This window comes from Chiloscyllium plagiosum, unplaced genomic scaffold (assembly GCF_037043375.1).
Source record: "Chiloscyllium plagiosum isolate Xiang-an unplaced genomic scaffold, Cpla_swu_hap1 HiC_scaffold_7, whole genome shotgun sequence".
Classification (NCBI taxonomy): Eukaryota; Metazoa; Chordata; class Chondrichthyes; order Orectolobiformes; family Hemiscylliidae; genus Chiloscyllium; species Chiloscyllium plagiosum.
In genome coordinates this window covers 2,134,576-2,161,030 of record NW_028270145.1, presented here as the reverse complement: position 1 = coordinate 2,161,030, position 26,455 = coordinate 2,134,576, and the positions used below count along the sequence as shown (strand labels likewise).

The 26,455-nt window shown below is 41.8% G+C and overlaps 1 protein-coding gene across 1 annotated transcript in view; it reads right to left on the bottom strand.

Moving 5' to 3' along the window:
* ankar (ankyrin and armadillo repeat containing) overlaps positions 1-26,455 on the bottom strand; it is a 162,687-nt gene that overhangs the window by 36,783 nt on the left and 99,449 nt on the right. Inside the window, exons 15-17 of the mRNA XM_087988641.1 lie at positions 9,739-9,892; positions 4,783-4,944; positions 1,628-1,734 (exon numbers count right to left, since the gene is read on the bottom strand). Of these exons, the coding sequence (XP_087844767.1) occupies positions 1,628-1,734; positions 4,783-4,944; positions 9,739-9,892 (423 nt within the window). The remainder of the gene's footprint in view (positions 1-1,627; positions 1,735-4,782; positions 4,945-9,738; positions 9,893-26,455) is intronic.

Sequence of the window (26,455 nt, the reverse complement as noted above, 5' to 3'; positions counted from 1 at the left end):
AAGGAGTCTGTATCTGAACTAGTAGAAGGTGTAAGAGACAACTTTTCTTCTGCATCCTCAGTGGATGTGTTTTCTTCCTCAGAAGTGGAGGAGAATCTGCTATTTGAAGGGTTGGTCCCTTCTACATGGAGACTGTAAGGATGCCACCGATGCTGCCTGTGACAACAGAGGAATGAGTGTCAAAACAGGGCTAGAAATTTGATCATGTGAAGAATACATTTGCCAAGTTTGTGATGGGGAGCAGCACGGCACTTGTCAACAAAGCACACTTTGTTCCCGGGACATAGAGGTCTTGGCATTATCACATGACTGGTCACGGTCCCCTCCTGCTAATCAAAGAATTTTCTCCTCAAAGTGGGTAAGGACACAGATATTGGGCAGCTCACCACTCTTGGCTCCTTTGCATGCAACAAGATACAGAGGGCAATTGAATGAGATGAAAATGATTGACACAGCTGTTAGCATTGTTTGCAAGCAGGAAAGCTGGTGCAGTATCCTGAGAGATTGAGTAGGAAGTGCTGACGGCCTGCAGGGTCAGTTACCTGGCAAGGGTGTGGGGTGGATGTGAGTAGTTGAGTGAATATGCTGAGTCAATAGTGAAAGTGGTAGACCAAGAAAGTGAGTCTTGGTGGGAGTCGGTGCAGTGGCAGAGATAGAGTGGGTGTGAGGGAGCAGAAAGAACGTGATGGTATTTAACCTCGCAGAATGCATAAGTTTGTTAATCTTCTTCCTACATTGCTGGGTGTTCTCCAAACTGTGAACACTTACCCCACCCAGGATGCAACTTCAGACTAGCCTGGTATTGTTTGAGCCATGATCTCTGACAACCTTCCATGCTACCACTATCCAGGTCCCTGTCGGTGAACCAGAGTGCCAACTTTCCTTTCTCATCCATGTCCTGTGGAATTGTGAGGAAGACACTGTGAATGGCAAATCCTGACTTGTAGTGTTTGATCTGGTAATCAACTGATTCATGGCATGAATCTCGGAAGGTCCCAAAAGCATTTAGAACATCTGCTGCTGGTGAGGGCAACATTGCATGGGTGTGGTGCCTTTAGACCATGGTATTTATGTAATGAGATGACCTGCAGAGAATCATGTGAGATAACTCACTGGAGCTCATGGAGACAAACTGTCCATGAAACACCCTGAAATTGGTACTTAGCTTATTTTTGGAGGATTTCAGCCCTTACTACATGTATCACAACAAGTACTTGGTGTAAAGTGACAGTTCTCATTATGTGCAGTGCTTGCAAAGTAGCTGTCTTCTTAAGATGGAAGATGGAGCAGAAGAGGAAGAAGAAGACTCAGTGAAGAATTTTCTAATACTTCATTTATAGACCAGGATGCTGCCTTCACAACTTTAATTAAATCAGCATACTCTATGCGAATTGTCTACTTGTTAGCTGTCAATGAACCATCCTCAATTGTCATGGGGTTAATATTTTTTGTTTAATTAACAAATTTATCATATCTAAACTATTGCTTCTTCACAAACTTAATAAATTATCTGAAAATTACAATAGGCAACTGCCTGAAATCTCAAAATGTAGCAGATGTTAGTTTCTAAGTTCTTAAAGAGTTATCAAAAGTAAATGCCACCATACACTTCTCTGTCCCTTGTTACCTGCACTTCTGGAGAATTTGTAGAAAAAAGCAAATAAAGGAGGACGTCCATGCCTCCTCCTTCAGTAATTTTTTGTTGACTGATGGGATTATTTTGGTGTGCTACACCTACAAAATTAAAGCAGATACATTTATGTTTAAGTACATGATTTATGGGCATAATTGGATAAGTTAATACCACTGTCATTTCTTCACCTTACTGTGAAGTAATTGAGAGTTATATATTTATTTCAGATCACATAGAATACTAAAACAAAGAAGATGAAATTCTAAGGAAATCTAAGGAAACATATTCTATGTGATATAGAATGGCAATGGAGTTGTTTGTACTGGATTTTGGGTCATATGGAAAGATCCTGGTGCTAGTGCAAGATCATTCGTTTAACAGAAATGGTCCTATTAAAATTGTAAAGATTGTCTGTTTTCTCTGAGAAAATAAATTATAGTGTTCACTTTAATGCTAGAACATTTTCCTAGTGAGTTTAATAATCATTTAAAATCTACTGGAGTAACTTTGCAGCATTTCTTAAATCATAGAATCATAAACCGGTTTCAACTCTTAGTGTCCATGTTGCGTCTTTGCAAGAACAACTCAATTAATCCCACTCTTTCACATTTTTCCTGTAGCTCTTCAATTTTTTTTCCTCTTGAGGGACAGGATGTACATGCATTTGGAAAGGGAAGGACTGATTAGGGATAGTCAACATGGCTTTGTGCGTGGGAAATCATGTCTCACAAACTTGATCGAGTTTTTTGAAGAAGTAACAAAGAAGATTGATGAGGGCAGAGCAGTAGATGTGATCTATATGGACTTCAGTAAGGCGTTCGACAAGGTTCCCCATGGGAGACTGATTAGCAAGGTTAGATCTCATGGAATACAGGGAGAACTAGCCATTTGGATACAGAACTGGCTCAAAGGTAGAAGACAGAGGGTGGTGGTGGAGGGTTGTTTTTCAGACTGGAGGCCTGTGACCAGTGGAGTGCCACAACGATTGGTGCTGGGTCCTCTACTTTTTGTCATTTACATAAATGATTTGGATGCAAGCATAAAAGGTACAGTTAGTAAGTTTGCAGATGACATCAAAATTGGAGGTGTAGTGGAAAGCGAAGAGGGTTAACTCAGATTACAACAGGATCTGAACCAGATGGGCCAATGGGCAGAGAAGCGGCAGATGGAGTTTAATTCAGATAAATGTGAGGTGCTGCATTTTGGGAAATCAAATCTTAGCAGGACTTATACACTTAATGGTAAGGTCCTAGGGAGTGTTGCTGAACAAAGAGACCTTGGAGTGCAGGTTCATAGCTCCTTGAAAGTGGAGTCACAGGTAGATAGGATAGTGAAGGCAGCGTTTGATATGCTTTCCTTTATTGGTCAGAGTATTGAGTACAGGAGTTGGGAGGTCATGTTGCAGCTGTACAGGACACTGGTTACGCCACTGTTGGAATATTGTGTGCAATTCTGGTCCCCTCCCTATCGGAAAGATGTTGTGAAACTTGAAAGGGTTCAGAAAAGATTTACAAGGATGTTGCAATGGTTGGAGGAATTAAGCTACAGGGAGAGGCTGAACAGGCTGGGGCTGTTTTCCCTGGAGCGTCGGAGGCTGAGGGTTGACCTTATACAGGTTTACAAAATTATGAGGGTCATGGATAGGGTAAATAGACAAAGTCTATTTCCCTGGGGTTGGGGAGTCCAGAACTAGAGTGCATAGGTTTAGGGTGAGAGGTGAAAGATATAAAAGAGACCTAAGGGACAACTTTTTCATTCAGAGGGTGGTATATGTATGGAATGAGCTGCCAGAGGATGTGGTGGAGGCTGGTACAATTGCAACATTTAAGAGGCATTTGGATGGGTATATGAATAGGAAGGGTTTGGAGGGATATGGGCCGGGTGCTGGCAGGTGGGACTAGATTCGGTTGGGATATCCGGTCGGCATGCACAGGTTTGACCAAAGAGTCTGTTTCCATGCTGTACACCTCTATGACTCTAATTAGCCATGTTTCCTTTGAAAACCATAATTCAATCTGCCTTTACCACACTCTAGTGCATACAGTTTTAGTCTTCTTACTTGAGTAAGGATGCACAGGCACTGGAGGGGGTGCAAAGGAGGTTCACTCGGTTGATTCTGGAATTGAGGGAGTGGCCTTAGGAGGAGAAATTGAGTGGACTGGGATTATACTCATTGGAATTTAGAAGAATGAAGGGAGATCTTATAGAAACATGTAAAACTATGATGGGAATAGATAGGATAGAGGCAAAGAAATTGTTTCCATTGTTTTCTAGGAGGTGAAACTAGAACTAGGGGTCAAAGCCTCAAAATAAGGCAGAGCAGATTTTGGGCTAAGTTGAGGAGAAACTTCTTCATGCAAAGGGTTGTGAGCCTTTGGGATTCCCTGCCCAGTGAAGCAGTTGAGGTAACTTGTTGAATATTTTAAAAGCAAAAATAGATTTTTGAACAGTAAAGGAATTAAGTGTTATGGTGAGTGGGCGGGTATGTGGGGGGAGCTGGGTTCACAAAGAGGTCAGCCATGGTGTTCTTGAATGGCAGAGCAGGCTCAAGAGGCAAATGGCTTACTCCTGCTTTTATTTCTTATGTTCTTATGTAGTTGAATATTTCAGTGTTTTTGCTAAAACCATGCTTTTGAAAACAATTCTCCACATTTTGATTTACAAATTGAGTGATGTCAGATCCTTATTGTTTAAATCTGAGAAAACAATATGGACTTGATGTGGTATCAGAAGGTCATCCACTTATGGAAGAGTACTCTACTATGGAGGAAAACATTCCAGAAAGGGAAGTGAGAAAACTTGAAGTTAAAGTTGAAATAACTCCACAGAGGCAGGTGTCCTGTCTCAAATCACCCTTTATTTACACATGCATTGTACATGACACTGCTGTAGCTTCCTCATAGCAGCTCTCAGAGTGAATAGAATCTCTGACGTTCCTGTTTATATTGGTCAGCCATGGCTCCCTGACTGGACGAGGTTAACAGCCCCAATCAGGGAACTCATGTTCTATGAGGTCTGCTTGGTTGACCTTGTTAGAATCACTATTAAAGGAAGTGGAATTTTCAGACAAGATTGATTTGTCATTATTCTGCATGTACATCTCTTAAACTGCCTTCAAATAACTTTAAATAATATGATATAATACTAACCAACACACATAGTACCCAGTGCTGCAATGGCACTCAACAATGTACGCAAAGATATTGTAGAGCTTCGTAAAAGTCGTACCAAAGGGGAAATTCCATTTTTCGCACAAATATTGTCTTGTTGTTCTTTGTTACACTCACTCAGTGCAATTAGTGCCTGGCAAGCTGAATAAATGAACAATAAGTTTCACTTTAAATATTTGATATTACAACAGTAAAATTTCTTTCACTTGAACATCCCACTGGGAAAAATACTTAATTTCTATATACGCTGATGTAATTGAAAAATACAAACCAAAAGCAAATACCATTTGATTATTTTTTGAGACAAAATGTTAACTGTCATGGTTATGGATCATAGCCCCAGATCATTTATCTGAGCTTTGAATTAAAACATGTGTTTTTAAAAAGAGGATTGATACAACCAAAATTAGTGCAGAAGTAAATCCAGTGACTGTCTGGAGAGAATGTCATACCTGTGAGTGCCAAAAACAGTTTGGAAGGGAGAAAATGCACTGCAAATTGAACTGTAATCTATCTCCTGGGGGTTATCTCAGAACTGTGAACATGATGAAAAAGAAATATAGTCTGCAAGAGACATGTTTTGAGTCTTCTACTTTTAAGAAATTACAGAATATGGGTTGAAAACCAGTGCAGTTTTTGTGTGTGCATTAGGGGCCTGATATCCAGTGTGTGGACTACTATGTTAGGAAGGCCACAGCTTTGAGAATAGCCATTAAACATGGGAAAGAGGAAAAGATAATCCATCACTCTGTACGCTGACAGCCAACCACTCTTAAAAGAAACCAGGACAGAAGAATTTCAGTTGACCTGCAAAACAAGAATGTCACAATCCACCATTCAATTACTAACATCAATCATACTGATAAAAATCACTGCAACAGCAGCAACATTCCTTCACTTATTCTTCACAAACAACATTTTAAATGCACTTTTCTAATCTATGTGAATGTGTGTTCTGTTATTATTTGTTCACCGATTTCAAAAAACTAAAAAATGCACTTTTTTGTCAGCTCAAGAAAGGTGGCTCCTTCGAATTGCTTGTTTTAAATGATACATTTGTTTGGTTTGGAAGAACACATGGTAATTCTTTTGTACATTAAAATTAAACTTGTTGTAACCAACTGAGAGGATAGGTAACTAAGGATGGATAGCCTCATCTCTCTTCAGCTGGGAGCTTGACATTTTGAAACCTTAACAACTTGGGGAATCTTGCCCATGATCTAAGAGAACACCAAGACAGTAATTGAGTCATAAAACCATAGAGGTGTACAGCATGGAAACAGACCCTTCCATCCAACCCGTCCATGCCGACCAGATATCCTAACCCAATCTAGTCCCACCTGCTAGCACCCGGCCCATATCCCTCCAAACCCTTCCTATTCATATACCCACCAAAATGCCTCTTAAATGGTGCAATTGTACCAGCCTCCACTACTTCCTCTGGCAGCTCATTCCATACATATACCACGCTCTGCATGAAAATGTTGCCCCTTAGGTCTCTTTTATATCTTTCCCCTCTCACCCTAAACCTATGTCCTCTAGTTCTGGACTACCCGACACCAGGGAAAAGACTTTGCCTATTTACCCTATCCATACCCTTCATAATTTTGTAAACCTGTATAAGGTCAACCCTCAGCCTCCGATGCTCCAGGGAAAACAGCCCCAGCTTGTTCAGTGTCTCTCTATAGCTCAAAGCCTCCAACCCTGGCAACATCCTTGTAAATCTTTTCTGAACCCTTTCAAGTTTCACAACATCTTTCTGATAGGAAGGAGACCAGAACTGCATGCAATATTCCAACAGTTGCCTAATCAATGTCCTGTACAACCGCAACATGACCTCCCAACTCCTGTATTCAATTCTTTGACCAATAAAGGAAAGCATACCAAACACTTTCTTCACTATCCTCTCTATCTGCAACTCCACTTTCAAGGAGCTATGAACCTGCACTCCAAAGTCTCTTTGTTCAGCAACACTCCCTAGGACCTTACCATTAAGTGTATAAGTCCTGCTAAGATTTGATTTCGCAAAATGCAGCACCTCACATTTATCTGAATTAAACTCCATCTGCCACTTCTCAGCCCATTGGCCCATCTGGTCCAGATCCTGTTGTAATCTGAGTTAACCCTCTTCGCTGTCCACTACACCTCCAATTTTGGTGTCATCTGCAAACTTACTAACTGTACCTTTTATGCTTGCATCCAAATCATTTATGTAAATGACAAAAAGTAGAGGACCCAGCACCAATCGTTGTGGCACTCCACTGGTCACAGGCCTCCAGTCTGAAAAACAACCCTCCACCACCACCCTCTGTCTTCTACCTTTGAGCCAGTTCTGTATCCAAATGGTTAGTTCTCCCTGTATTCTTTGAGATCTAACCTTGCTAATCAGTCTCCCATGGGGAACCTTGTCGAACGCCTTACTGAAGTCCATATAGATCACATCTAATGCTCTCCCCTCATCAATCCTCTTTGTTACTTCTTCAAAAAACTCAATCAAGTTTGTGAGACATGATTTCCCACGCACAAAGCCATGTTGACTATCCTTAATTAGTTCTTGCCTTTCCAAATACATGTACATCCTGACCCTCAGGATTCCCTCCAACAGCTTGCCCACCACCGACGTCAGGCTCACTGGTCTATAGTTCCCTGGCTTGTCCTTACCATCCTTCTTAAACAGTGGCACCACGTTAGCCAACCTCCAGTCTTCCGGCACCTCAATCTATGATACAAAAATCTCAGCAAGAGGCCCAGCAATCACTTCTCTAGCTTCCCACAAAGTTCTAGCGTACACCTGATCAGGTCCTGGGGATTTATCCACCTTTATGCATTTCAAGACATCCAGCACTTCCTCCTCTGACATTTTGCAAGATGTCACCATCTATTTCTCTACAGTCTATATCTTCCATATCCTTTTCCACAGTAAATACTGATGCAAAATGCTCATTTAATATCTCCCATTTTCTGTGGCTTCACACAAAGGCCGACTTGCTGATCTTTGAGGAGCCCTATTCTCTCCCTAGTTACCCTTTTGTCCTTAATGTATTTGTAAAAACTCTTTGGATTATCCTTAATTCTATTTGCCAAAGCTATCTCATGTCCCCTTTTTGCCCCCCTGATTTCTCTCTTAAGTATACTCCTATTTCTTTTATACTCTTCTAAGGATTCATTCGATCTATCCTTACATATTCGACCTTACATATGCTTCTTTCTTTTTCTTAACCAAACCCTCAATTTCTTTAGTCATCCAGCATTCCCTATACTACCAGCCTTTCCTTTCACCCTAACAGGAATATACTTTCTCTGGATTCTTGTTATCTTATTCCTGAAGGCTTCCCATTTTCCAGCCGTCCCTTTACCTGCAAACATCTGCCCCCAGTCAGCTTTCAAAAGTTCTTGCCTAATACCGTCAAAGTTGGCCTTTCTCCCATTTAGAACTTCAACTTTTAGATCTGGTCTATCCTTTTCCATCATTATTTTAAATCTAATAGAGTTATGGTTGCTGGTTGCAAAGTGCTCCCCCACTAACACCTCAGTCACCTGCTCTGCCTAATTTCCCAAGAGTAGGTCAAGTTTTGCACCTTCTCTAGTAGGTACATCCACATACTGAATCAGAAAATTGTCTTGTACACACTTAACAAATTCCTTTCCAACTCGATCCTTAACACTGTGGCAGTCCCAGTCTATGTTTGGAAAGTTAAAATCCCCTACCATAACCACCTTATTATTCTTACAGATAGCTGAGATCTCCTTATAAATTTGTTTCTCAATTTCCCTCTGACTATTAGGGGGTCTATAATACAATCCCAGTAAGGTTATCATCCCTTTCTTATTTCTCAGTTCCCTGGATGTATTTCCGGGAATATCCTCCCTCAGCACAGCTGTAATGCTATCCCTTATCAAAAATGCCACTCCCTTTCCTCTCTTGCCTCTCTTTCTATCCTTTCTGTATCATTTGTATCCTGGAACATTAAGCTGCCAGGCCTGCCCATCCCTGAGCCATGTTTCTGTAATTGCTATGATATTCCAGTCCCATGTTCCTAACCATGCCCTGAGATCACCTGCCTTCCTTGTTTGGCCCCTTGCATTGAAATAAATGCAGTTTAATTTATTAGTCCTCCCTTGTCCCTGCTTGCCCTGACTGTTCGACTTGCTTCTGTTCTCAACTGTACCAGTCTCAGATTGATCTCTTTCCTCACTATCTCCCCGGGTCCCCCCTCCCCCCTGCAACCTTACTAGTTTAAATCCTCCCGAGCAGCTGTAGTAAATCTCCCTGCCAGTATATTAGTCCCCTTCCAATTTAGGTGCAATCCATCCTTGTACAGGTCACAATGAAAAGACGAAAAATAAATACTGTTACTTATTCTCACACTTGCCCCCAGGAACTCAGATAGTGACACAGCCCTTGCTTTAGATGCAGTGAAAATGGGTAAGAGTGACACATAGTTATGGAGGAGTGCATAGTGCATGTACCAGAACCCAAGGTTGAACATAAATACTGTTACAGGGGAATGCAGGTACGAACTTTATGGAATTGCTCTAGTAAATTTATGATGGCTATGGACACTCAAATATTTGGTGCACTGGCACATCTGCCAGACAAATGTGCAGTCACCGTCAAGGAGTTTGATGAAATCAGCCAACAATTTTGCAAATAGCTTTATGATTGGAAACCATTCTTGTCAGCTTAGAAGTGGTGGTTAACTCCATGAAAACAGTTGGATCTAACCTCTTTCCCTAGTGAACAGGATTGAGGCTTGAACTCATTTATATGGAGAATAAAAATGTCATCCAAGTTACTGTTGCACCATACATTGGTGCCTCAGTAGACTCAAGACTGTGCATATGCTGAATTTGAATTTATGTTATCAATGCATTCTTAGTGTTACATTTTCTAATCTGTGAAAAGATTAAACTTACTAGAAAATGGAAACTTACCAACATTGTGCATTTTATCAGATGATGATAACAAAAGATCAATGACCAAACTATAACCAATATCCTTGGCCATCTTCTTTCGTTGTGTCAGTGTCTGGCCTGCTAATGCCCAAAAAGCTGTTGCTGCTTGCTCTCGAATCTCTATTTCAAATACCTGAAACAATAATTGCAGAATAGTAGTGGCTTGCATCTTGTACGCTATAATCAAAACTTGCTTATCAGTTCAAACCTTGCAATGATGAGAAAGGCATTTTCATTCCCTTGCGGGATGTAGGATTTTCTCCCAATGCTAGGATTAATTGCCTATCTGTAATTGCCCATCATTCTTTTCTTGAATGACTGCAGCCAATGTGGTGAAAGCACTATCATAAAATTGCTAGGTAGGGTGTTCCTATGTTCATCCACGCTTCTAGAGTTGACTAGGTAAACACTGTTCTGGTGAGTTTCCAGAAACTTAAGCTCATCCAAAACCCTGCTACCTCTGTCTGAACTTGCGCAAATCCCACTTTCCTATCAATTCTGAACTATAAGAACTCAGTGGCTCAGTGGTTAGCACTGTTGTCTCACACTATCAGAGACCTGGGTTCAATTCCAGCTTTGGGTGACCGTCCATGTGGAGTTTGCATATTCTCCCCTTGTCCATGTGGGTTTCCTCTCACAATCCAAAGATGTGCAGGTAGGTGAATTGGCCATGCTAAATTGCCCATAGTGTTCAGGGGTTGTGTAGTTTGGATGCATTGATCAGGGAGGAGAAAGTGAGGACTGCAGATGCTGGAGATCAGAGCTGAAAATGTGTTGCTGGAAAAGCGCAGCAGGTCAGGCAGAATCCAAGGAGCAGGAGAATCGACGTTTCGGGCATGAGCCCTTCTTCAGGAATCAATCGACGTTTCGGGCCTGAGCCCTTCTTCAGGAAAGGGCTCATTCCTGAAGAAGGGCTCATGCCCGAAACGTCGATTCTCCTGCTCCTTGGATACTGCCTGACCTGCTGCGCTTTTCCAGCAACAGATTTTCTGCATTGATCAGGGGTAAATGTAGAGTAATGGGGGAGGGGAATGGGTCTGGGTGGGATACTCCTCAGGGGGTTGGCATGGACCTTTTGGATCAAATGGCCTGTTTCTGGGTACTCTATGATTCTACTTGCTCTGGTTAGGGCATGCAATAATTTTTTAAAATTCATCCTTTTTTCAAATCACCCTTTAGCCTTGCTCTTGTCTACCTCTATAACCTGAAGTAGACTTCTAAGCTACAAAGGTTTGAAAGTGAGGAAGCATAAAGTGATCTAAGGACAGTGTTCTTCATGAACTGCATACTATGTGAGAAATTTGATACAGTTATGAATTCAAAATTGGAGGGAATTTTTGAAAGTACACTTTATTTCATTTTTCAGTACCTGCTGATTGTTCGACTATAACTTGCTATTGTTTTAAATAAGTTAATACCCGTAGTAATTTAAATGAGGTCAGCAGGTAGTCCAATCAGGGAGTCCTGGCTGACAGATATAAACAGGAGTATTAGAGCCCGGGTGTCCTTGGAGAAGGAGCACGCGGTGTCGACCAACATCCTGGAGTTGTTCAGGGAGAGGTGGGTGCCGCAGGGAGTGGAGTGCATCATTTCTCCCTCCAACTCTATTTTGATTTAGTCCCTACCCTCCCCTTCACTGTTTTGATCACACAGCACTGTCCCTTGATGTGAAGGGCAGTGCTTGTCACTGGCCACCCGGGTGTTTTCCTATCTTCCTGGTGGTGGAAATTGAATAAAGATTCGTGCACTTTGTGTCTTTCACTGTGTCTCACACCTGCGCACACGCACCATGGGTGCTGGGGATAAAATAAGAAAAAAATAAAATAAAATAAAATAAAATAAACAGGAGTATGAGAGCCCAGGTGTCCTTGGAGAAGGAGCACGCGGTGTCGAACAACACCCTGGAGTTGTTCAGGGAGAGGTGGGCGCCGCAGGGAGTGGAGTGCATCATTTCTCCCTCCAATTCTATTTTGATTTAGTCCCTACCCTCCCCTTCACTGTTTTGATCACACAGCACTGTCCCTTGATGTGAAGGGCAGTGCTTGCCACTGGCCACCCGGGTGTTTTCCTATCTTCCTGGTGGTGGAATTTGAATAAAGATTCGTGCACTTTGTGTCTTCCACTGTGTCTCACACCTGCACACACACACCATGGGTGCTGGGGATAAAATAAGCACTACCGCACTTAGGTGGTAGTGTTAAAAAAAATAAATATATATATATATATAAACAGGAGTATTAGAGCCCGGGTATCCTTGGAGAAGGAGCACGCGGTGTCGACCAACACCCTGGAGTTGTTCAGGGAGAGGTGGGCGCCGCAGGGAGTGGAGTGCATCATTTCTCCCTCCAACTCTATTTTGATTTAGTCCCTACCCTCCCCCTCACTGTTTTGAACACACAGCACTGCCCCTTGATGTGAAGAGCAGTGTTTGTCACTGGCCACCCGGGTGTTTTCCTATCTTCCTGGTGGTGGAATTTGAATAAAAATTTGTGTGCACTTTGTGTCTTTCACTGTGTCTCACACCTGCACACACACACCATGGGTGCTGGGGATAAAATAAGCACTACCGCACTTAGGTGGTAGTGTCGGGGTTAAAAAAGAGAAAAAAAAATTTAAAAAATAAACAGGAGTATTAGAGCCCGGGTGTCCTTGGAGAAGGAGCACGCGATGTCGACCAACACCCTGGAGTTGTTCAGGGAGAGGTGGGCGCCGCAGGGAGTGGAGTGCATCATTTCTCCCTCCAACTCTATTTTGATTTAGTCCCTATCCTCCCCTTCACTGTTTTGATCACACAGCACTGCCCTTTGATGTGAAGGGCAGTGTTTGTCACTGGCCACCCGGGTGTTTTCCTATCTTCCTGGTGGTGGAAATTGAATAAAGATTCATGCACTTTGTGTCTTTCACTGTGTCTCACACCTGCACACACACACCATGGGTGCTGGGGAAAAAAAAGCACTACCGCACTTAGGTGGTAGTTTGGGGGTTAATAAAAAAGAAAAAAATAATAATAAAAAAAAAATAAACAGGAGTATCAGGGGTTCTGCTCACTCTCGGAGTTGGTTCTGTGGTAGCTGGGTCACTGCCCTGTACTATGCACATGCAAATAAATGGGACTTGGTGTCAGCATATCTATCTTGTGGAGTTATTTCAATAATTAACTGACTAGTTAAATCAATGAAGTTATACAATCATGGTATGGCATGACTGCAACATATTTATTGCAGTCCCCCAAATCATATTGGCTGTGTCTTTAGCTTGAGCAAGTTTGGTTCAGAGTTGCTGTGCTGCTGTCTGATTTGCACACATTGTGGAGTATTGGAGTGAGGATAATTACCTGGACACTGTTTCAGTAAGCAATCATACTCCTAGGTTAGGTAATACAAAGATAAAGTAGCTGTAGTCCCATAGGACCATTGGGCCATTCTCTCATTAGAGATCTTGATCCACTTACAATAGAATTATGCATGTCAATGTTGCACTTTGCATCACTCTGGCCCCTTTCATTGGAATGTTCTGCAAGGACACTTTGCACATAGGGATTGCCATACATCTCATGAATTAAACCAGGTTACACGTCAAAAATGGTCACTTGCTCTCTTAGTACTCACTCACGTTGCACCTACTCAAAGCCTTTCTGGCTTGGTTTGTCTTGTCACGCCTTGCCTTTTTATATCCTTTGCCCACTCAATCAGAGCTTAAAGCCTCAAGGTACTCCCGTATTGAAGTGCCTTTTAATACAGACACAAAGCCAGACAACTCGTCATGATTGTCAGTAGCCATCAATCAAGGAAGTGGCAATGTTGCTGCATGATATCATGCTATGTCAATCGCACACCAGCACCAAATGCTGCAGCGTATGTGGTGAGCACATTGCTTGTACATCAAACAAATGGTCACTTCTCTAAGACTAAGGGGAATGCTACTCAGTCAAGAGAGAGAAACCCTTCACTAAAGGCGTCTCAGCACATTTACTGGAGGTTAGCCTCCAATATTAGTCCAGAGGCTTGGATATGGTCAATTGGCTGCTTGGAATGGTCAGGGCCAACTTCCTTTCCTCATAGGGAATGAGGAGCTGAATGTCAGCACTGCCTGTCTTGTCTTTTTCTGCCCTATTTGGGCCTTTTTCCATTAGAATGAGACAAGATGGAATTGATTGAGATGGAAGTGTTTAGCACAGCTGTAAGTGCAGGTGAGAGATAGGTGACTAAGTAACCTGAGTGAATGACTAGGTAGTATTGTGCTGATGGTGTGGGAGGATTGAGTTAGTAACATTGAGTGAGGGGAGATGTTATATGTGATAGTGAGAGGTCTGTGTTCACAACCTATTCACAAACCTAGTTATATGATTTTCCTGGATACTGATCCCAGTCTGGTTTAACTCAGGCCTGTCTCAAAGGAAGAATTTCCTGATAACTGATTCCAATTTTCCATGAATCAAAACCCATTCTTCTCACACCACTCTTTGAACCTAGCATTTAAGTTTCAGATTTGCTTGATCCTATGTTAACTGGCAGATAGGTCAGTTAACAATTATTATTTTTGAGGGTCTGTATTTCAATTTGGACACTAACTTCTCAAATTTTCTCAGCACAACATTACTTTAAGCTTTACTTTTGTCATTTATGACTTACAATTGGATCTTCCGCTTCCTATTTCAACTATGAGATAATGTTCTGAACTCTGACAACACAATCTTTGTACCTCCCGGGGTGGTATGGTGGTACACTGGTTAGCACTGCTGCTTCACAGTACCAGGAACCTGGGTTTGATTCCAGCCTTGGTGACCAGTGTGGAGTTTGTACATTCTCTCTGTGTCTATGTGGGTTTCTGCCAGGTACTCTGGTTTCCTCTCACAGTCCATGTACAGATAAGGTGGATTGGTTATGCTAAATTGCCCATGTGTCCAGGAAAGTGCAGGCTACGTGGATTAGTCACGGTTAATGTGGGGTAATGGGAATAGGGTCGGGTCTGGGTGGGATGCTGTTTAGACGATCTGTGCAGATTGGATGGACTTAATAGCTCCCTTCTGCACCATAGGGATTTTACAATTCTCTTGATGAGGTGGAGAACAGTATCTGTTCTACTGTACCATCCTCTTTCTCTACTATGTGGCTTTTCACTCCTTCATTTGAGGATCCTGTACCATGGTTTCATAGTCTGTTTAATGTTTTCATTCACAAAGGTAGCATGCACCTCATTCCTGAATGGGCAAATCCAAGGATTGAGGGTCCTTTATCACAACCTGCTGGAGCCCCATACCAGCCTTACTTGCAGTCACACCCTCCCCTCTCTGACTACTCTAAAGGTTGGCTTCTAACCTGATGAGAACTAGATTGCTGCTCCTGTTCTTGGTACTGCTGTTGATGCTAATAGTATTGTTGCTGCTGTTTATTTCTTTCCTTATCTGACATCCAATGTAAAGCACTTTCATACTGAACAGATTTTTGACAGCTGGGAAGTATATACCAAACTCAATAGATGCCAGCATCGTTCAAATTGTGTCCAAAGCAGTGAAAGGTCATTGTCACTGTAAGTTCAGTGAAGAATCCCTTCACCAGTTCTGTAAAAAGCCTTTCATTGAAATCAGAAAATAGGTGTAAGGTTTCAGCAAGTAAAGGATTATTGCCTGTCATTTATTCAGCTCCCTCAAATTCTGCTAGTATAGTCATAAATGACAAAAGAAAAAAAAATGAGATTAATGCCAGTGCTATTAAGGGTCAAGTTAATAACAGTTACATAGCAGAAATAATGAATAGTTTACTTGACTAAGTTAAAAATCACACAACACCAGGTTATAGTCCAACAGGTTTAATTGGAAACACACTAGCTTTCGGAGCGACGCTCCTTCATCAGGTGATTGTCAGGTATCAGATGCCTGTCTGGCATCAGGTATTTGACTGAGTAGTTATTGGAGAAGCCAGCAAGATGGACAACACACATGAAAGTGATGTCAAAGGTTATAAAAATGTACTAACTATTGAAAGGAACAGCTAAATGATAAATAGTTCATACCTAGAAAGGATACATCTTTAATCAGAATGGGATTATATTCACTATGTTAAAAGAAGTAATGGAAAAGACAACAAAGGTATTATTGTATATATATATTTATGTTGGCTAGATGCCTAGCAGGTGATTCAGAATAATGACTGCAGTGCAGGTTCAACTCCATTTCTGATGTGGGAGCTGAACATAAAGTAAGGATGGTGGGATGTTATATGTGCAGCTTTGGTCTCTTTTTTAAGGAAGGGTGCACATTTGTTGGAGGTGATTTGGAGAAGTTTTACTAGATTTATCCCTGGAATAAGCAGCTTGTCATATAAGGAAACATTGGACAGACTAGGCTTGTTTTCACTTGAGTTTAGAAGAGTGAGATGTGGCTTGATTGAACTACAGTGCAACCCTGATATCGGTACGTCAATTATCTGAATTTCGGATTATCCGAACAAGATCTCATGGTCCTGTAAAAGTGGCATTAGGCAACTCAGCATTCAGTTAAATGGCATTATGGTGTGCATTGCCGGATAACTGAGGCATGTTCGGATAACTGGCACTCAAATTACTGGCTTGTTTAGAATCAGATCAATTATCCGAATGATCAAGTATCCAAACAAAATATCCCATGCCCGTCTTGTTCAAATAATTAAGGTTGTTCTGTAAGTATAATCCTAAACAGGCTTTACAAGGTAGATATGATAAATGAAACAAAGAACTGCAGATGCTGGAGAACAGGAATTGGTGCTGGATCCACTGTTGGTTTGTTATTTACAAAAATGATTTGGAAGGGAATTTAGGAGGCATAGTTAGTAAATTTGCAGATGACACCAAAATTGGAGGTTATAGTCATCAGTGAAGAAGGTTATATAAATGAGTACAAAGGCATCTTTATTAATTGAGCCAATGAGCTGAGGAGTGGCAGATGGAGTTTAATTTGGATAAATGCAGGTTATTGCATATTGGTGGAACGAATAAAGGCAAGATTTATACATTTAATGGTAGGGCCCTGGATAGCGTTCTTCAGCAGAGAGACCTGGGGGTTCAGGTATATAGTTCTGTGAAAGTTGCACCACAGGTAGACAAGGTGATTAAGAAGGGGTTTAACATAATTGCCTTCATTGCTTAGACCACTGAGTAAAGAGGTAGGGATGTTATGTTGTGGTTGTGTAGAACTTTGGTGAGACCACTTTTGGAGTATTGTGTACAGTTCTAGTTGCCCTGCTATGGAAAGGACATTATCAAATTGGAGAGGATTCAGAAATGATTTACCAGAATGTTGCTGGAACTGGAGGGTTTGAGTTATAAAGAGAGGCTGGATAGGAATGGACTTTTCTCACTAAAGCATAGGAGATTGAGGGATGACTTTATAGAAGTTTATAAAATCATGAGGGGTATAGATAAGGCAAATAGCAAAGGTCTTTTTCCTATGGTGGGTGAGTTCAAACCTAGGGGGCATACTTTCAAAGTGAGAGGTGTAAGATTTAAGAGACCTGAGGGCTACATTTTTTTATATATAGAGGGTGTTTCATAGAACATAGAACATTGAAAAGTACAGCACAGAACAGGCCCTTTGGCCCATGATGTTGTGCCAAGGATTATTCCTAATCTAGAATAGAATAACCTAACCTACGCACCCCTCAATTCACTGCTATCCATGTGCATGTCCAGCAGTCACTTAAATGCCCCTAATGACTCTGCTTCCATCAATACATCTGGCAACGCATTCATCACTCTCTGCGTAAAGAACCTTCCTCTGACATCCCCTCTATACCTTTCTCTTAATATCTTAAAACTATGATCCTTCGTGTCTGGGGAAAAGTCTCTTGGCTATTGACTCTATCCATGCCTCTCATTATCTTGTATACCTCTCTTCCTCCTTCTCTCCAGAGAAAAAAGTCCGTGCTTTGTCAACCTCTCTTCATAAGACAAGTCCTCCAGTCCATGCAGCATCCTGGTAAACCTTCTTTGAACCCTCTCCAAAGCCTCTGTATTTTTTCTATAATAGGGCGACCTGAACTGGACACAATATTCCAAGTGTGGTCTCACCAGAGACTTGTAGAGCTGCAGCAAAACCTCACAGCTCTTAACTTGATCCCCTTGTTAATGAAAGCCAAGACACCATATGCTTTCTTAACAACTCTATCCACTTGGGTGGCAAATTTGAGGGATCTATGCACTTGAAAACCAAGATCTCTCTGTTCCTCCACATTGCCAAGAATCCTGTCTTTAATCCTATATTCAGCATTCAAGTTTGACCTTCCAAAATGCATCACTTTGCAGTTATCCAGGTTGAACTCCATCTGCCATTCTGTCTATGTCACACTGCAGCCTGCAACAGCCCTCGATACTATCAACGGCACCTCCAACCTTTGTATCATCTGCAAATGTACTAACCCATCCCTTAACCTCCTCATCGAAGTCATTTATTTTTTTTTTATAGATATTTTTATTAGAAATTTAACATTTTTACAAGTTTACAAAAATAAACAAAACTCTCAGATATAAACATTGATATACAATTAGCTCAAATATACAATAGCCAAAATTTGACAAAAAAAAAACAAAACAACAAAAAAAACCGAAAAAAAAAACAACAAAAAAAAACAGACAAAACTCAACTATCTACTAATCTAACCTACAACTAACCAGGGTGTATATTTAAGTCTCTTACATGCTCGGGATGTGTTAACATCAGATATGATAAAACCCGTATTCGTGCGGGATTCCTCCCCCGAGGGGCCGCGGACCAGCCAGGTCTGTAGTCTCAATTAAATAAAAGCCCTTGTTAGGATAGCCGAAATATCTGTATTTATGTAATTCAAAAAGGGCTGCCATATTTTATAAAATAATTCGGTCTTTCGGTGCACCACATTTGTAAGGAAGTCAAGGGGAATACATTCCATAATTAGTGTGTGCCAATTTGAAAGTCCAGGGGGGCCCTCCGCCACCCAGTTCATCAAAATATTTTTCCTTGCACAGAAAGAAAGAATAGAAAATAGTCTCTTCCCGTACGTGTCCAGGGAGGGAAAGTTCGAAAAGCCCAAGAGGAGAGATACGGGGTCCATTTTTATTTCCGTTCCTAAAATTTCTGTCAGGGTACTTGCTACTTTAGTCCAATATCCACGGATCTTATGACAGGTCCATAAGCAATGTACAAGAGTGCCCACCTCTATTTTGCATTTAGGACACATTGGAGATGCTCCTGCCTTAAATTTTGCCAATCGAACCGGTGCTATATGGGCCCTATGAAGTATCTTCAGCTGGATAGCCTGGGTTCTGTTACAAATAGTAATTCTTCTAGCATTTTCCCAGATATCATTCCACGTTTCTGTGGAGATTTCTAGTCCCAGATCCTGATCCCATGTTTTAAGCAGATTATCCATATCTCCCGATACTTCATCATGTAGCAAATGATAAATATTACTGACGGAAGATACCCCCACTGGTCGTAGGACACTACATTCTCTATCGGATTTATAAAGACTATCTAATAACGTAGTCTTCTTCTGTATAAAATCTCGAATTTGGAAGTATCGAAAGAGGTCTCCATTGGGTAATCCGAATTTCTGACGCAGCTGTCCGAAAGACATCAGGACCCCATCTTTAAATAAATCCCCGAGACATGAGATACCCCTGGCTCTCCAGAGTTTAAAAGTGGCATCTGTTAACCCCGGTTGGAATCCCCATGCTCCCACTATCGGTGCATAGGGGGATGTTTTATGTGAATTACCCTCATTTTGCCGCATTATATTCCAAGCCTTGATTGTATTCAGTATTATAGGGTTTTTACAGTGATCTGTAATGATTTTCCTCTTGTCTGAGAATAAAAGGTTAATAAGTGGGTATTTTACTTGAGAAGCCTCGATGTCCAACCAGATTGATTGTGGATCAGACAAGACCCAATCAGCTATATAACTTAATAGGGAACTTAATTGATATTTCCTAAAATCTGGGAAGTCCAATCCACCCCTTGCCTGTGGAAGCTGTAGCTTCTTCAGCTTAATGAGGGGCCGCCTATGGTTCCAGATAAAGGAACTCAGCCAGCCGTATAATTTACATAAAGCTGTCCTCGGCAGCATCACCGGAAGCATTCTCATAGGATATAGGAGACGGGGCAGGATATTCATTTTGATTAATGCTATTCTACCCAGCCAGGAAATTGGCAGGTCTCCCCATCGCTGGAGGTCCTGCCTTATCCTTTCCAATAAATACACAAAATTAGCCTTATACAACTGACCAAATACTGGGGTAATAAAAATGCCTAAATATAAGAAACCCTCCAGGGACCAGCGAAAGGGAAAAAGGGAACCGTCCGCTAAGCGGGGTATCACAGCAAGGCCACCCATTGGCATAGCTTCCGATTTTGAAAAATTAATTTTATAGCCTGAGAATGCACTAAATGTATTAAAAACTTGGATTAAGCGAGGTATGGACATCAAAGGGTTACTGAGGAATAGAAGAACATCATCTGCATAAAGGGTAATTTTATGTTTACCTGTACCAATCCTTGGGGCCACTATATTAGGATCAGCTCGTATAGCTTCTGCTAGTGGTTCAATTATTAGCGTGAATAACAATGGCGAGAGGGGACATCCCTGACGGCAGCCCCTACCCACACTGAAGCTATCCGAGCCTAATCCATTGGTAACCACAACTGCTTTGGGATCACTATACAATGTTGAGATCCATTTGGTAAACACCTGTCCAACACCAAACCTCTCCAATGTGTAAAACAAATATGACCATTCGACCCTATCAAATGCCTTTTCCGCGTCTAATGAAACCACTACTCCTGGTATCTTTCCCTGATGACAAGCTTGAATCATATTCAGAGCCCTTCTAACATTATTGGATGATCTACGGCCCTTAATAAACCCCGTCTGATCCTCCTTTATAATATGTGGCAGTATCCTTTCTAATCTCAGTGCTAACGTTTTAGAGAGGATTTTAAAATCTACATTTAGCAAGGATATTGGTCTGTATGATGTACACTCTTCTGGGTCCTTTCCTTTTTTGAGGATAAGAGAGATATTTGCCTCTTTCAGCGAAGGCGGGAGACAGCCCTGACTATATGCATAGTTATACATGTCCATAAGTGGACCAACCAGTATTTCTGTAAATTCTTTATAGAATTCAGCTTGAAAGCCATCTGGGCCCGGCGTCTTACCATTTTGAAGGTGCCTAATTGCATCAACTATTTCTTGGGGTGTAAGAGGAGCATTTAGGACCGATACTTGTTCCGGAGTTAGGTCTGGAAAAGTCAAATTTTTAAAAAATGACTGCATCCTCTTCGCCCTATCTTCACAATCCTGTGATTTATATAACTCAGAATAGAATTTTCTAAAGGTCGCATTAATCTTTTTATGATCATGAGTCAAAATACCCGTACTTTCCTTGATAGACATAATAGTCTGAGGGGCCTTTTTTTTCTTTGCAAGAAATGCTAAGTATCTACCCGGTTTGTCGCCATATTCATATAATCTTTGCTTTGCAAATAATATTTCCCTCTTAGCCGTTTGAGTAAGTGTAGTATTTAGAGCTGTCCTAAGAGCTGTAATCCTTTGCAATTTAATAATAGAGGGTCTATCAGTGTATGCTGTTTCAGCCGCTTTTAAGCGGGCTTCAAGCAAACGCTGTTGTTCTCCTTTTAATTTCTTCTGGGTCGCTGAGTAGGAGATGATCAAGCCTCGCGTGTAAGCTTTGATGGTCTCCCACATCATTGACGGGTTGCTAGCTGTACCTGAATTAATTTCTAAAAAAGTTTTAAATTCTTGAGAGAAGTACTTTACAAATTTACTATCTTTCATTAAGAAGGGGTCCATACGCCAATGCCGAGGGGATGTCCCACTGTTCCTCGCCTTAGTTTCCATATATACAGCAGCGTGGTCAGAAATTGCTATATTACCTATTTTACAGGATGATATGGAATTTAAAAAAATTGAGGGGGCAAAAAACATATCAATTCTGGTATGACATTTATGTGGATTAGAGTAGAAAGAAAAATCTCTACCCTGTGGATGAAGACATCTCCATACATCTACTAATCCTAATTCTTTGTTCAGATCCATCAATTGTCTAGATCTGGGAGATACTCCTGCAGTACTCTTGGGAATCCTGTCTATTTCCGGATCCATAATACAATTAAAGTCTCCCCCTATAATTATATGACGGGCATCAAAAGCCATCAATTTTGAGAAGGCTTCCGTTATAAATTTAAAGGGGTGTGCCGGGGGGCAGTACAAATTTAAAATCCCATATTCCTCTCCATTTATGAGAGCTTTAATCAAGATATATCGTCCAGATTCGTCTTTTATCTGCTTTAGGATTTTGAAAGGGAAATTCTTCCGAACAAGAATAACAACTCCCCTGCTTTTTGAGCTAAAAGAAGAAAAAAAGGCCTGATCAAATCCGCCCTGTCGTAATTTCAAGTGTTCTTTATCTGACAGATACGTCTCCTGTAGGAGAGCTATATCAACTCTTTCCTTCTTAAGATTTGATAATATTTTCTTCCTTTTAAGTGGCGAATTACTCCCTTTGACATTCCAGGTGCACCACTTAACCGATTGATCAACCATAATCCTCTGGGCCAATCCGAGACCCCTCGGGAGGGGGAACCCTATCCAGAACATCCCGAGCATGGAACATGTAAAATTTACAAAAATAAACCCTCTTTAATACACCCACAACAATACAGTAAAAAACTATTTCTAAATAAAAAAAATATAAAACGTATCTAAGTGGAGACTTTCCCCCTTGTTCCCAGGGGGCATCACTTCCTCTCCAAAAATCCCTCATATCCTCTCCCAACCAATGCCCCACCCTTGACCCAGGCACTCCTCAATAAAGTGAGGAAAATTCAAATATAATACAAAGCTAGAGTTAACAGTGAGCACCCCACCCCCACCCCTACCAACACCTGGGTATATTTGGTAATGTTAATACCATATATAAACATATAACTATAAAATTACCAGTTCAACAAATAATAATTAAATATGATAATACAAAATAACGAAGGGAAAAACAACCCCGCTCCTAAAGACAGAGGTAAAATCGAATAAGGTAACCACCTCCCCCCACCAACATTAACCAAATCCCCCAGCTTATATATACATATATATACATACACATACATATATATATATATACATACATACACACACACACACACATATACATACACCCCTCATATATACATAAAATAATAACAGAAAACAACTCCAAGGGGGGGGGGGGCGGGGGGAGAAAATCAAATCCCTCTCCCCACCCCCCATAATAATATTAAGCAATAAGGTAAGAAAAAAAAAAGGGAGGGGATATAAACCAAAACGGGGGGGGAAGGCAGACCAACATCCATTATGTCCTACAGTTTATCTAAGAGAGTCCAAGAATTCCTTAGCCTTTTCTGGTGATCCAAAGTTATATACAGATCCTTCATGGTTAAAGCGTAACATCGCTGGGTAGCGTAAGGAGTACTGTACATTTAAGTCCCTTAAACGCTTCTTCGCCTCGTCGAATGCCTTCCTCTTTCGAACCAGAGCCGGGGAAAAGTCCTGAAATAGCATGATCTTGGATCCTTTGTAGATCATAGCTTGGGGGTCTTTTCCGAGATTTCTAGAGGCTTCTAGGAGTATCTGCCTCTCCCTGTAGCTCTGCAGCCGGAACAGGACCGGGCGTGGGCGCTGGTTCGAGCCAGGCCCGCGTATTGCTACCCGGTAGGCCCATTCCACCCTTACCTGGCCTGATCCAGCTTGCAGATTTAAAAGTTGTGGCAGCCACTGCTCCAGGAATGCTGTAAGCTGGCCTTCCTCTTCCTGCTCGGGAAGGCCCAGCAAACGAATATTTCTTCGACGACCTCGATTATCGAGGTCGTCAATATGATTTTCCAAGGTCCGGACTCGCTGCTCGAGAGTCCGGACCTGATCCACGGCCGATTGAGCGGTTGTCTCCGAGGTCGCGGCCTTTAGCTCCGCCCCTCCGACTCGGCGTTGAATTTCTTCAATTTCACGGTCGTGCTTCTGCAGCGCGGCCGAGAGCGACTCCCAACGATTCCTGGATTCGACGATAAAGGCATCAATCTTCGAGTCAAGCTTGGAAAGCATTTCTGCAAGGCTTGTTACTGTAGGTAAGTCCCCCGGGGCGGCTGTGGACGCCTCTGCTGCAGCTGGAGCGTGTGGGGGAGGGGTTCCTGCTTGCTGAGAGCTGCGGGCTCCCTTCCCTTTAGTCATTTTAACTTAGGATAAAGTTGCTTAAATGTAATATTACACCACTAATTCAGTTACTAAACTATTATAAATGATTTATAAATGATTTGGTGAGCTTGGTAGGGGGTAGGTGACCCACTGTGCCCAAGTCTTGGGAGGAGCACTATAGACTCAGTCTTACTGGGTCGCCGCCATCTTGGATCCCCCATCGAAGTCATTTATAAAAACTACAAAGAACAGAGGCCTGCGGGACCCCACTCAACACTGACCTCCAGGCAGAATTCTTCCCATCTAGAACCACTCTCTGCCTTCTCTCAGCCAACCAAATCTGAATCCAGATAGCCAAATCTCCCTGCATCCCATACTTCCTGACTTTATGAATGAAACTACCATGGAAAACCTTATCAAATGCCTTGCTGAAGTCCATGTACACCACATTCACTGCTCGACCTTCGCGACCTGTTTTGTCACCTCCTCGAAGAACTCAGTAAGATTTGTGAGGCGTGACCTGCCCCTCACAAAGCCATGCTGACTGCCTTTAATTATGCTATGCTTTTCCAAATATTAATAAATCCTATCCCACAGAATTCTTTCTAAAACTTTGCTGACCACAGACGTAAGACTGACTGGTCTGTAATTGCCAGGGAATTCCCTATTATCCTTCTTGAAAAGAGGAACAACATTCGCCTCTTTCCAATCCTCCAGTTCGACTCCCGTGGAGAGTGAAGAGGCAAAGATCTTCGCCAGTGGCTTAACAACCTCCTTTCTCGCTTCCTGGAGCAGCCTAGGGTAAATCTGGTCTGGTCCTGGGGACTTATCAATCTTAATATTTACCAATATTTCCAGCACATCAACTTCATTAATCTTGATCTGTTCAAGCCTGTATCCCAGCTCCTCAAAGTTCTCATTCACAACAAGGTCCCTTTCCTTAGTGTAAACCTAAGCAAAAAACTTAGGTACGGCTTCCCCTATCTGCTCATTTGTGGAATGACTTCCAGAGGAAGTGTTAGATGTATATACAGTTATAACATTTAAAAGACATTTGGACAGTACATGAATAGAAAAGGTTTACAGGGATATAGGCCAAATGCAGGCAATTGGGACTAGTTCAGTTTGGGAAACTTGATTGGCATGGAGGAGTTGGATCAAAGGATCCAATTCCATGCTGTATGACTCTACAAATCTATCTGAAACAAAAACAGTTTTGGTCTGGTGACATTCACGGGGAGAAAGCCGAGTTAATGTTTTGTATTTGATGACTCTTTTTCAGAAATATTGCGGGTGAATCCAGAACTAGTGGAAACAGTTTTAAAATTAGGGGTCAATCTTGCAAAACAGAAAAGAGGAGGATTTATTTTTCTGTCAAGAGTATTGTGTGATTTTTGAACATTCACCCTCAGAAGATAATGGAGGCAAGATAATTGAATATTTTTATGGCACAAGTTGACAAATTTTTATTAGGCAACTGAATTAAAGGTTATTGTGAGTGGATGGGAATGTGGAATTTGAAACACAAACATGGTTGTGGGAGTTGAATGAACTCTGCATTAGTTACAGTCATATGCAGCACAAGGAATAGACCTGTAAAACAAAACAGAAATTGTTGGAGAAACTCAGCAAGTCTGGCAGTGTCTGTGAACAGAAAGCAGAGTTAACACTTTGGGTCTAGTGACCTGAAATCACACAGGGTGATACTCCATTATCAATTCACTTTTTATTTACATAAGTAGAGTCCTTGACTCTGATCCAGCTTCCTCAGAGCCAGCTCTCAGAGTGTTTAGAACCTTTAACAGTCCAGTTTATATCTGTCAGCCAGGGTTCACTCACTGGACCAGCCCTAATGCACCTGGCTGACCTTGTTACCATCACTACAGCCCTCCCCCTCTGAGTCTGAGGACATAGGTTGTTTTTTTCCTGTAGCTCCTCCTAGGGTGTTTTCGCACCAGGTCAGGTTCCTCCAACACTGCCTCTGATACAGGTGGCGCGTAATGCACTGTATAGCTTGCCTCTTCCACTCAGAGCATCTCAGACGTAATTCATTCTCCTCTTCAGGTGGCAAAAGCATTCAGACAACATCCACTGTGTTCATGTCAGATTCCGAGATATCTTCAACACTTGATGGAGAGGGAGAATGCATGGGTTCTTGGACAGTTGGAAAGGCAGTCGAAGAGCAGCGCATGCTTTGCTCCTGCATCATTTGCAAGTTTGCAGCTTTCATATAGAAGTCCATGGGCTTGTTCAGGACAATTGTACCTACCCATGCATTATATGTCACTAGACCTGACTTCATGTCAACCATGCCTCTTACCCATGCAAGGTGGTTCCTGTGGTTTCTACACCAAAATTCATCCCTGAAGTAAACTTTCTCTCTTGCTTAGCAGAGTTTTGTGTCCAGCATTGGCATTCCTGATGCCATTTCATCCTCCAGTCACCATCCCCCCCCCCCCAACCCCTAAGTCCAGGAAGACCAGATTTAATTTGGTGCAGAATCTTCT